This window comes from Phyllostomus hastatus, unplaced genomic scaffold (assembly GCF_019186645.2).
Source record: "Phyllostomus hastatus isolate PE091 unplaced genomic scaffold, TTU_PhHast_1.1 phas_scaffold_1066, whole genome shotgun sequence".
Classification (NCBI taxonomy): Eukaryota; Metazoa; Chordata; class Mammalia; order Chiroptera; family Phyllostomidae; genus Phyllostomus; species Phyllostomus hastatus.
Genome location: NW_025334004.1, coordinates 22,979,113 through 22,991,611, shown reverse-complemented (window position 1 = coordinate 22,991,611; position 12,499 = coordinate 22,979,113). Strand labels below are relative to the sequence as shown.

At 52.7% G+C, this 12,499-nt stretch overlaps 1 protein-coding gene across 6 annotated transcripts in view; it reads left to right on the top strand.

Annotated features, from left to right (window-relative positions):
• The window catches only part of LOC123828683 (nebulin related anchoring protein), a 66,107-nt gene that overhangs the window by 48,461 nt on the left and 5,147 nt on the right, over positions 1-12,499 (top strand). For all 6 annotated transcript variants that reach the window (XM_045853764.1, XM_045853761.1, XM_045853759.1 and 3 more), the window contains 7 exons: positions 27-125; positions 2,046-2,150; positions 2,491-2,598; positions 3,460-3,771; positions 8,513-8,617; positions 9,417-9,515; positions 10,811-10,915. In XM_045853764.1, coding sequence (XP_045709720.1) covers positions 27-125; positions 2,046-2,150; positions 2,491-2,598; positions 3,460-3,771; positions 8,513-8,617; positions 9,417-9,515; positions 10,811-10,915 — 933 coding nt within the window. The remainder of the gene's footprint in view (positions 1-26; positions 126-2,045; positions 2,151-2,490; positions 2,599-3,459; positions 3,772-8,512; positions 8,618-9,416; positions 9,516-10,810; positions 10,916-12,499) is intronic.

The following is a 12,499-nucleotide window of genomic DNA, read 5'->3' as shown; positions in this document are numbered from 1 at the left end:
TTCTTCTGTCTTGCGTGTGAATGCAGAGTAAATACCGTCAGAACCCCCAGTCCTTCAAGTACACGTCTGTGACAGACACGCCCAGCCTCCTTCACGCAAAACTCAGCAACCAGATCACGAACGAGGTAAACTCTCCTCCTGAGGGCTTTGCAGTGAATGGGCTTTAAAAAAAACCTGCTCGATTGTGAGAAGTATGTGAGTGGGTGTGGGCTCGGGGAGGTGGTGGAAAGCCTGTGTGCTGGCAGGGAGGTTTGGGAGACGGGGGTGTCTTTGTGTGGAGCCTGAATATTGCCCAGAAGGAGAGAAGGCTCAGGTGGAAAGCTGGCTAAGGCTGGTGTCTTCCTCCCAAGGGCAATCACAGAGCAGCGAGCAGCCTCTGCATCCCCTGGGGACTTGTTAGAAATGTTGAACCTCAGGCCCCACCCCGGACCCATGGGAACGCACATTAGCATTTGAGAAGTACTGGCTTACCGTTCTGTATTGGCTAACAACTTCTCTATTGTCATTCTGACGATCACTACAGGGAGGGTTTGTGGTTCGCCAAGGACGGTTCTAGACGATATTGTTGGTCAGGCTTCTCCAATTTCTATCCCGTCTTCTCAGTCATCCATTAGTCGATTGACTATCCCTATCAGAGAGTGATGCAGAGGGAGGAATCTCATTCCCTAAAATCATCTGTCCAGGTCTACTTCTTCTTAGTGGCCCTCTGACAAGTTTGAAATGGAAAGCGAGCTTGACAGAGGATTCAATGCTGCATCCTCTGTAGTTTTCAAGATTCTCCCTCGGGCTCGAAGTTTTAGAAGTCAGTTGAGATTTGGCCGTGGAGACTGTTAGTTCCCATGCTCACCCCAAGTCACAAAGTAAGAAACAGCAGCTTGGACTAAGAACATCCTAAGGGCTTGTGTACAGATGTTGTCCGGTTTAAATCCCCAGTGAACCTTCCTTGCTTGGTTTGTGAGCTGGGCGTTGTGGGGTGACAAAGCCCCTTAGGCAGGGCTCTGGGCCCAGAGGACTCAGCGGCCACGGTCCCATTTCTAACCCCGTGAATAAATGTTTTTGCACCGGCCGAGGCCACTGGGGGCAGTACCGTGTGATTTCACCCCCGGGATGGGGGTTGGGGGATCCAGTCCTTTAGTGAGGAATGCAGGCTAGGGTTGGGGAACCCCCCTTTCAACACCTAATGCTCCCAGGTCTTGTGCTGTCCGTACGCTGAGTCCTCGAGGAAGGTGTCTGCAAGGGGAAGACCCTCGCTCGTGTTCCCAAATGTGCTTTTCTTTCCTCAGACTGTTACTGAGCCAAGTCCAGGGGAGGAAAAAATACCTTTTTCTTTACCCATCCTGGGTTCTGGGCTAGAGCCTGGTAGCAAAAAACAGATTAACAAGAGAAAAACCTAAACGTTTATTTCATCTGAGCTTCATGTGAGAGGGCAGCCTCCGCAAGGAAACGAAGCCCTGAAGAAATGGTTAAACCTGAGCGCTTTTTGCTGGGGCTGACGACCGGGACAAGGGTGGAAGCTAGGTGCAGGAAGGTTGGGGGGGACTGGGTGCGGTCTCTTTGCTGAGGCCGCCTTTCTGGTCCTGTGTCCCTGCATCATCAGAGAGAAGGATGCTTCCCCTGTCCTCGGGTACAGGGGGACACCCCTCACTGGAGGGTCTATGACAGGCTTCAGGGGGACAGTCAGGGGGACAGTCAGGGGGGTCCTTCTAGCACCTGCGTTTCTCATGTTCCTTCAGCTCAAACTAGTCCACATGCAAGGAGCCGTGTTTTGGGGTAACACGCCCTGAACCTCATCAAAAGGAACGTGCAGTTTCTTACACATTCCTTCCATGTCACCTAGTGTGACTCACGGAAGACTGTCTTCACTGAAAGAAACACCTTCCCCCAGACCGAAGGTGTACTCCCCTGGACACACAGAATGGCCTTTAGCGGATGTGTTTCCCCAACTGCTGACGAGGGAGTGGCCTCTGGCCCTGCAGAAATGCCCAGCACTTATCTTGCTTTTCTCCTCCCTTTCTTTTTTTTTTTTTCCTTTCTGTTTTGCTCAGCGCCTCTATAAAGCAGCCGGGGAGGACGCGAGACACCAGTACACGATGACTCTGGGTCTGCCCGAGTTTGTCCGAGCGAAGACAAACGCAGCCAATCTGAGTGACGTAAGTGAGCCTGTCTTCTCGCTGACGTTCGAGCACGCTCCAAAGCCCCGCATGTCTGCGGTGGGATCTCATCATGACCCTTCCAGCGTCCCCAGGAACTTTAAAAAACAAATGTGTCTCGTAGAGGCTCGTGTTAAATATACCTCCTCACAAATGTCTGGCGCCCGTAACAGAGCCTGCTACCGTGGGTGTGCTAATGAGATTTTCTTTGCCAAATAGAAAGCTTTGGCTTGTCAGAGATCGATTCTGGGACACTGTACTACACAATGAGAGGGGTAGCCTTTGTTCGTGGATTCATGTAATTTTTTAAAAAGAAAATCTACATGTGTTTCTATGGCAGGCAAAATACAAGGAATCCTGGCATAATCTCCGTGCTCAAGGCTACAGGCTGACAACAGACGCGCTCCCGTTCCAGGCCGCCCGGGTCTCTGGAGAGATAGCCAGCGATGTGAGTGGAATGATACGGCCTTCCCTCTTGCCTAGTCTCTGTTCACTTCATGTAAAACAATGTCTGGGGCTGATTTTCCCGAATTAAAGCAAATCTATCACCGTGCGAGACAGGATGTCACCTGTAGAATATATTAGTTCTAAATGAGATTCTTGGACGGAAGGGAGGGGAGGGAAGCTCTTGTTCGTCAGAAGCTTAATTCGGGCAAAGGTATCCGGCAGGAAGGAGATGACAATTTGTTTCGAATTGCAATGTCTGGGCAACCGTTGCCTCCCACCCCGTCCCCCTCCCCCCACCCCCCAACGTGGGAAGGGCCTGCTTGCTACCTCCACCCAGAACTGGGAAGAAAACTCACAACAGACATCGTCACGCAGCCCCAGCACATCTGCTCCTGCCTCTCTGTAGTTTCCCACGTTGGCTGCGTTCAGCCATTCCGCCGATAGCGTCCGTAGCTTTGGGACGTGAAGGTGACTTTCTCCTTCCTGTGAACAAATCACAGAACACGTGGACTTCAAATGAATAGGTCCTGTCTTTCGGGTTCAATGTTTTGCCAAGTGGGAATGGACCTAGCACACGTTTCTTTTTACCCTTTTTGATGGATTCCTCTTGGCCGCGCAGGACTCGAATGGGGCAAGAGGCCCCTGCGCTGGCTCTGAGGGTCTGGTTGTAATTAGGAAGGAAGGAGGGAGGGATGCTTTTTGATTGTCCATCCCTCGGGGAGGAAGCATGCTCTCAGGCCAACCTCACTGTGGTTTCTCTTGCAATCGTCACCTCCCGGCATAAGAACGGGTGATCTTTCTGGGTTCTGCAATGAAAACACGCAGACGGGATTCCAGCTGACCGGCTGGCCCTCCCTTGCAGTTTCTCTACAGACATGACTTTGTGAAGGAGAGAGGGAAGCTGATTGGGCCCCGAAGCGTCAGCGACGACCCCCGGCTCCAGCACTGCCGGCGGATGGGCCAGCTGCAGAGCGAGCATCAGTACCGGAGGGAGGCAGCCGGCAGCCGAGCCCAGTACCACCTGCCCATGGACATGGTGCACCTGGTCCACGCCAGGAAGGCCCAGGCCCTGGCCAGCGACTGTGACTACAGGACACATTGCCACGAGTTCACGGCGCTGCCTGAGGACCTGAAGATGGCCTGGGCCAAGAAAGCTCATGCCCTGCAGAGTGAGGTAGGGGGGCTTTGGGGGATCCCACACCAGCCCCTGACCTTGCTCCCACCAAACCTAGACATGATTTATAATCGCTGCGTCTTCCTTAGTCTTTCAGACACACCCTACCCCCAACAACAACTTGCTCAGTCTGCGTGATCTAGGTGGGAATTATCCAATCCGTCATTCAACTAGTATTTATTGAGCACCTACTGTGTACCATGCACTGTTCTAGGTGCTGGGAATACAGCAGTCAACAATGAGCAAAAAGAGCCCCCAAATCCTGTGCTCTGGGAGCTTCCACTATGTGGGGGTGAGACAAAAGTGACAAGTAAACGATGGAGTGTGCGGGATGGTGACTCCTGCAGCGGAGACGGACAAAGCGGGGAAGTGGGGTAGGAGGGTGTGAATGTGTGTGCGTGTACCTTGCACACCCGCAATCGAATATGGGCTACTCATGGGAAAGGTGACCTTTGAGCCAAGAGTAACGGAGACGCAGGAAGGGATGGAGCACTCAGCAGACAGAAGAGCACATTCAAGGTCAAGGCCCAGAGCAGCAGCAGCCTCAGCACATTTGAGGCCAGAGCGAGGCCCACGGGTGAGTGAGGAGGGCATTGCAGGGGATGCATCTGAGACAGAAGAGGCACTCGGTCATTTATGGTGGGACTGATGGCGACGGTTGGAAAGTCACTGTCCCCGCGCTGACACTGACTGACTGCTCGCCATCACCATCACCCTCACTGCTGTGCTGTGAGGTAGGGACTGTCCTTACTCCTGTTTTAAAGATGAGGTCACGCGGAAGGCGTTGAGGCGAGACTGGCTCCAGAACCCACGCTTTTCACCATCCTGTCATTGAGGGGGAGTCACGCCTCCTACAGCTCAGAGGCAGACACTGAAGCCCAGAAGAGCAGGTCCCCGCTACGAGGACCCCAGCAGCAGGCTGGTGGGGGCACCCGGCCTGCCCAGGGCTGCAGTGCAAGGTTCTGGAGTCAGCTCCCGCGGGGTCCATCTGGCGCCCCTGCAGGCCTCAGGTCCCCCGCCGGAACACGGCAGTGACGGTGCTGTGGTTGTTGTGGGCACCTTCGGGCCTCCGGGCCCTGCGGCATGCCCGGGAGGAGAGTGCTGTCGTTTCAGGGTGTGACCCGTGGGACTGTGGTCACGTTAACCCTCATCGTCCACATTGGGTTGGGCAAGTCTTTGTCGTGGGGGCCCACATGTGGCCCGTGGAGGCCCATCCTGGCCTCTGCCCAATAGTCCTCCCTCTCCCCAAGTGGGATGATCAAAAATGTCTCCAAATATTGCCCAATGTACTTACTATACCTGGGGAACAAAGCTGCACCTCATTGCCTGTCCCATTCTCAGGGGAGAGCTGGTCCATACGAAGCACGCAGCAGGGCGCCTGGTCCATAGAAACACAGCAATAAGTGTTGGCTGTTTTGGTGGCATTCTCGATGCCAGGCCCCCCAATGCTGGTTGCCCTCAGGCAGGGACTGTTCTTAGTTTGGCTACAGCACAGGCTGGGTGTGCCAAACACGTCATCAGTGCTTGATTATGATCCAGTAATTGAGCGAATATGATCTAGTTATAATCACACTTTCCTGGAATAACTGCAGGGTAGCGCCATTCACCATCGAGTGGAGTGTGGAGCAGGGGAGTTCGTCAGGTGCCCACGGGGCACGCAGCTACTGGAGCACAGCCCAAGGGCCTTCCACGTGCTAGAAGGGCCCCCTTGTGGTCCCTAAGAATAGCTCCTGGTGGCACTGGGGTGCTCTGGTCAATGGCTCCTTCTCGGGGGAGGGGGGGATAAAACAGACTCCTGAGGAAGACACGGAGGCCACCAGGGAGAGGTGGGGGGGACCGAGCGGATCTGAAGGTGTGCACCGGAAGCCCAGCGTTGTCACTGACTGGCTGTGTGTCCTTGAGCAGTCCCTTCGCCTCCTCGGCCTCCGGCTCTCCCCCAGAAACGCAGAGGCTTTGCACTTGGGCGGTAGCCTGGGCTTTCAGGCTGCAGCGGTCGAGTTGTTTAAAATGGCAGCATCAACATAATGTCAGGTTTTCATTTTACTAAAGAAGAAACAAGCTACCATTTCTGTCACTGTTAGTTATGAAAAGAAAGGTTATTTTAACACTAAAAAGGTAGGAGAAACAGTCTGAAATGAAGAGTCATCCCGAGACGTGGACATTGGTAATCTTAGGCTGACATTTTATGAAACAGGGTGTGCATTAAAATCTGAGAATTTATGGCCTAATTTTTAAATCACCCGTTATGCTTTGTGCATGGTGTTTTAAAGTTCAGGTGCGCTAATTCGGGGTCTGGATTTTAAGATGCTGTGGGCAGCGGACTCCACAGTGTATGGAACACTTACTCTGGGCCAGGCATTTGTTCAAATACTTTGTACCGACTCTCTCATGTAATACCTAGGTAGGTACTAGTATTATTTTCATTTTTAAAGTTGCAGCAACTAAGGCACCTGTAATCTTCAGTAACTCACCCAAGGTCAAAAACTGGCAGGGAAATGACTTGCTCAAGACCATTCTTGGAATAAGAGACAAAGGTGGCGGGGGGGGGGCACTTGTCTCCTGACTCCGGGTTCAGTGCTCTTTGGCTCCCCCAGGTGGCTGGATTAGGAAACCCAGATGCTCTAGCTCCTCAGGGTTCTCTTAAGGGCTCCCGGTGTGGCATGCCCACAGGACAGCAGCTGGTGGCTCTTCTGAGACTCTGAACAACCTCCTGAACACCAAAATTGCCCTGTAGATGGAAATAAGAACCCCTCCGGTGCAGGATGGTGTGTGAACAGAACAAGATTAGTCTAAAGCCATATACACCTTATGCAAGGCAGTAATTATCATGATTCTTATTAACATGATAAATATACCCTCCCCCTGGCCACCTCCTGGGTGCAGTGGTTAATGCGCCCTTGTTAGAAACCAGGGACCGAAATACACAGCTTGTGCATTTGCAACACAGTGCTCCAAAATGGGGGTGCCGGGATCCCCTAGGTGTGGGTCTGCAGGTGGCTTCCAGGCTTTCCTGTGTGTGAGGAAAAATCTCAACGCTGGCCCTTGGGGGTGCCAGATTCAGCGGGGCAGCTCGAGCAGGCCTCCTGTGATCTTAGAATCCCTTCTCCGAAACCATCTCTGGGTAGCTGCTCCTCCTCGACTCCCCTCCTCCCTCCCCCTCTTTCATCGTGAAGTCTGGGGCCGGCGTGTTGTTTTCAGGGTCTGCGCGAGCAGTCAAAGCTGGGCTGGGAGCTGAAATATTAATAGACCATCCATTTGTGATAGAGTCTGGGGCGCAGTCAGATCTTTGGGGAACCCGCATCTTGCTTTCTGACTTACCTGCGATTGTACTGCTCAGCTCAACAAAAGGCGAGTTGAAAGAGCGCTCCTACTTCATCTCGCTTATGAAAGGAGCAAGGCCCGGCTGTGAAGAGGCCCTGTAGGATTATTCTCCCTAACTTAGAAATTTATCCAATTTTCTCTGTTCTTTATCAGAGTGGAAGGCAAAAGCTTTGCCGGTGTAGACTGAAAGATCGCCGTCTAAAAAGCAATCTCACTGACATGGGGTTTTGAAACCTGCTCCCGGACCCGAGTGATGTCTCCGGCACCAGTTGGAGAGCAGAGTCGAATTTGCACGGGGGCCTTAACCAGCAGACAGTAGATCAGAAACGGGCCCTCTTTGAGGCCAGCTGAGAGGAGCGCCGTGAACCCTGAAATGAAAGAGAACTAAAAAGGCGGAAAGGCTGATTTCTGGAGTGATATTTGGCGTTACAGCAGAGCTTATATCTAAATGAGAGAAATGCTGTCAACTTCGTTCAGATCCAAAATTTGGATTTCCTTAGAGAGTCTTTTTCCATCCTTAAAAATGCCTGATTTTCATAAAGAGGAGAAGACAAGCCGGCGTGCAACCATCTCATCGTAGGGCAATGCCGGGCAGATCCAGGAACAGTAGAAAAACGTTAGGTTTTAGGAGACCCCTAAACAGATACAATGTCTTCAAGCAGCACTTCCCCGCCCCGCCCCCCCCAGGAATGGTGCTATAGTTTTAGTCATCTGAGCCCTTAAACTGAAAAAGCAGAAAAGGAAAAAGCTTAGCTTGTTTTTGCAATATGAGCAAGCCATGAATACCAGGAGTAAACTGAGACACAGAAAGATTAAAGTGGCATACACATTATCAGCCTCTAAGTTTGTTCCCGTTTCTAGTGGCCTGCTGTCATTGCTCCCTCCAGTCCCTGCAAAACTACCACAAGGAAAAATAATCTAGCGTATGGAGTGGCTTTTGCCCCTGGATGCTCTCAGAGTAGCTGTTACGACCTTCAGCCATCGCAAAGAGAAACTGAGTCACATGTCGATAAAGTGATTTGGTCCAGGTCACAGTGGGTTTGATCCAGAGCTCAAAGCGCTTTTATGAACTGCAGTGTAAAGGGTTTCGGTCTAGGCAGTGGGTCAATCGTGTGGCTGCAAAGTGAGCCAGAATCACGGGGGCCGGTGCTTGGGCTGGAGTGCGTCCCGGCTCTTTCTTGGAGTGGGCATTCACGTTGGTTTTCACCTTCTGCTTCCAGCCCTGCCGGTTCGCTCTGGCTGTGTCTTAGTAGGATCCGCTGTTTAATTCCTGGCAGAGAGCACAAATTCAAACAACTTGATTTAAGGACACGCAGGACGCACTCTGAATGAAGATGCTGGAAAAGATGGAGCGTTTTGACACAGGCCCCAACAGGCTTAGCCACTCCCCCGATGAAAGCCGATGCCTTTCTCTCCGTAGGTGCGCTACAAGTCAGACCTGATGGGCATGAAGGGCACGGGATGGCTGGCGCTGAGCTCCCCGCAGATAGAGAGTGCAAAGAAGGCTGGAGAGCTCATCAGCGAGGTACCGGCGACCTGACTCTCCCCTGACGGCAGCCTCGCCTTAATTCCCTTCTGAAGAGGGAACCCGCTTATAGGATGGAGGTCCTGAGAGGGCCCCTTGGCCAAGTGGACCCCCGGTGTTCTTCCAGGGCCATTTGCAACCAAAGCCAAAAATGGGACAAGCTTTGTCTCCAGGTGGATTCTTTCCTGGGGAGTTATAGACACGTTCCACAGTGGGCAGTGAGGGATGGACGATGGGTGAGAAGGTTCCCCATCGATACGTGGTGGCAGCTGTGACCTGGGCCAGCCCACGGTGTTCATGGGGCAGGGCACAGAGTTGGCCACCCACCTGCTGAGTTTTCTCCGAGCGTCTGGTATCCGGGGGCTCTTTGATGGCAGACGGTGTTAAAAGTTGCACAGGGCTAGTTCCATTAACTGAGCTCCACCGTTCGGATGGCAGGGGATTCTCGCCCTGGGGTCCCCTTCTGGGTGACACTGCCTTCTCCAGCTTCTTAATGACAGGACTCTCTTGGATAGGGTCCCCGCAGGACCACATGGATGCTGAATGCTGCCCTTTACCGAATTCCTTGTGATGGGCTCTGGTATTTTGAAGCGTCCTTATTTGGGGAGTGTAGAAACCTGTAAAATGTTCCTTGTCACAGAGGCAGCTGGGTCTCTTCTGGGTTCTTGTTACGTGCACGCCAAGAAGACAGACTCATTTTCCTATAATGTCATTGGCATATTCGGGACTGAGTAGGTGGGGTGAAGCTGCATCCAGAAGAATGCGCGACATTCGATTGTTATTTGCCTTCCTCTTACAGACCAAATACCGCAAAAAACCAGACAGCATCAGGTTCACCCCGGTGGTGGACTCCCCGGACCTGCTTCATGCCAAGAACAGCTACATGCACTGCAGCGAGGTAGGTGTGCTCTCTTCACGCGTCCCCGGCGCACCGTAGTGGGTAGCGAACCTCAGGGGTCAGTGCTGAACAACACGGGCTCCCGATAGAACGGATGTGAGGGGCAGCCTTCTGTCAACTACCTGGATGGTCTTGGACCAGTTAACAGAATCTCTTCTAACCTCAGTCGCTTTATTAGAAAGGAGGGTAAAGACGGCAACCATTTCGTAAGAGGAAGTGAATTAATAAATAAAAGTACACGAAGCTTTTAACAGGTATCTGGAACATAGTAGGTCTTCAATAAATGTCCCTTATTGTGGTTGGATTCATAATCATAACAATAATTATACTAAGTATGATCGATGACCCCTTCTCAGGTACTAGATCAGATATCCCTTAATTGTTGATAGATGGTGATGGGGTTATAAGCGTAACATAACCCGGTTAGCAAAGAAAAGAACAGCTATATTAAAAGCTCCTTTGTGCCTTACTCTCTGTATGAGTTAGCCCCATTTCCTCTCTCCTATATTTATTTCAAAGCATAGGAAGCTAAATATTGTTTCTCTGAAATCGTCAAAGATTTTGACTCGGTACACACGTGGCGGGGTTGTGCTGTCCTCGCACAGAATCCAGATGCTCTGCCGTTCACGCTGTCACGGCCCAGATGAAATCTGGGAAAGAATCAGAATATTACATACCAAGTTTCCCTCTCTGCAAATAGATGAGGCTCCCCTGCTTCTTAAAATTGTTTGCCATTCTTACACCACCGCGCTAAAAATAGCAGCTGAGATAAAGAGCGAGTCTTGAAATTAGTGTCTCGCTCTTTAGACATAGTGTTTCCAGATAACTATGAAAACTTTAATTTTCTGAATACATGTTGAAGTATTTTTGCAACAAAAAGACCAATAGCTACTGGGTCTACTTACTAATGTTAAATAACAAAGGCACCGGGGCATCGGATTATTAGTAGAGTGCATGAATGCCGCTCAGCTGCAAAGACTCTCCGGAGCACCCCCAACCCCGGTACGGTTTGTAAAGCACACAGGTGCTGCCGGCCGGGACATGGGTTGGTGGCCCGTTTGGAGCAGATCTTAATGCATATTTTAAGTAGGGTCTTTAAAGCAGCCACCTCACCTGGCCCTGATCACATGGGCCCCCCCATCACCAGGTCGTTTCTGAGGGATCCTCTGCACGTGTAGGCTGAGCTCCATGCCCGCCGAGGGCATGTGAGTGGGCGGGGCAGGAGAGGAGACCCACCCGCTCCTCACCTGCGTGTTCAGCACGAGTAGTTCTACACTGACCTGTCTTACCTGCAGCGCCTATACAGGTCGGGAGACGCGGAATCCCTGCACAGATACACCCTGATCCCCGACCACCCCGACTTCACCAGAGCCCGCCTCAACGCCCTGCACCTGAGTGACGTGAGTGAGCTGGCCATTCACGGGGGAAGGCTGGTGCCTCTTTCTGTCCAACTGTTTGTGCCCAAACCGGGCTTTATTTGTTAAAAACAAAGGTCCTGGGAAGGAGGACTTGGGACAGAAAGAGCACTGGACTGAGAGTGGGACACACTGCCTGTGTGACTTGGCGTCACGTTCCCTGACGGGCCTCAGTTTCCTCAACGGTAAAATGGGGAGGAGGCTGAGCTGTTGATGCCTGTGGCCCCTCCCAGCCCTCATGTTCTGGTTCTGGACCTGGGGGCCAAGGCCTCCGTCGTGTGCTGGGTTTCAGCCAGGTAGCCTGGCCCAGGCAGGTGTAGACACCGGCTGCGTGTGTTTCCTGGACACCCCTCCTCCGCCACGCAGAGGGTGGCGGTGGTGGGGAAACAGCGTCTCACCCTGCCGTTCAGAAAATGCTGCCCTCGTGCCCGATGGGTCCAAACAGAACTCGCTCCTTTGTGTGCGGGGCTGTGGCCTCCAACACTCGGGGCCCCGTGGCTGTGCGCCGTCTGCGTGCATAGCCAAGATGCTGTTTCCTGAGCCGGGCTTGCTGTTAGCAGGGGTTGGAGGCCCCTGACTGTAATAGAATAGGCGGCCGCTCGGCCGGCACAGCTATGATCCTGGGATAACAGGTAGCGAGGCGGCACAATCAAAAGATGCTGTCAGATCAGAATAACACAGGCTGAGAGTGTCGGCCTGGGGCTGCACCGGGCCTCCCAGAGCCGGCCATTCTTCCCTCCCTGGCCTGGCCATTGTGTCCTGGGGCTCCATGCAGACGAGCAGCTGCTGCCGTTCACCCCAGAGGCGGCTGCTTTGCAGGGGTTGCCAAGAGGCGCCTTCTAGTTAGCGTGTATATTAGTTTGTTGCATTTGTAAAGCCCTGTGGGATCCCACGCAGTGAATGCAATGGTGCTTTGTAAATATGAGTTATTATGACCATTTGAGGCTTTTGAGGGATGCGCGAGGGATAATTTTAGAACGGCGGCTCTGGTGGGCTGACCTCCATCTGGGGAAGCGGGACCTCCCCCTCAGCAGAGCTCGAACAAAAAACATCCGTCTCATTAATGCTTCAAGGATGGGGAGGCCAGGCCTCCGCCTGGGGAGCTCTGGGAGGCCCATGCAGCCCGGGAAACTGGGATGAGACTGCCGGTCCGTGTGGGGCCCAGCTTAAGGAGGACAGCCGCCTCGGGCTGGAGACAGCAGCGTCTGTCCCCTCACAAGGGACGCCAGCCAGTCTGCAGAGCCCCGGAGCTGAAATTAGCCACCGGGGCACGCGGACATGGAGAACTCATGCACCTCTCTTGAAAGCGCACTTCTTCGGGGGCGTGTAGAATCCGCACAATTGGATCAAGTGCTCTGAGCGGAGGATGTGGAGGGAAAGTGACCTTCCTGGGCAAAGAAAGCCATTGAGATGTGTAAGGCAGCCGAAATAACTAAAAATCAAATGACTCTAATGTGTGAGGACGAGGACAAAACTGTGCCCACTGTGATAAAGAAGAGGAACGCCCAGGGTTCCAAATCAAAGAGCCTACGGAATCTAAAGACTCCCAGTGGCAAGGCAAAAACCTCC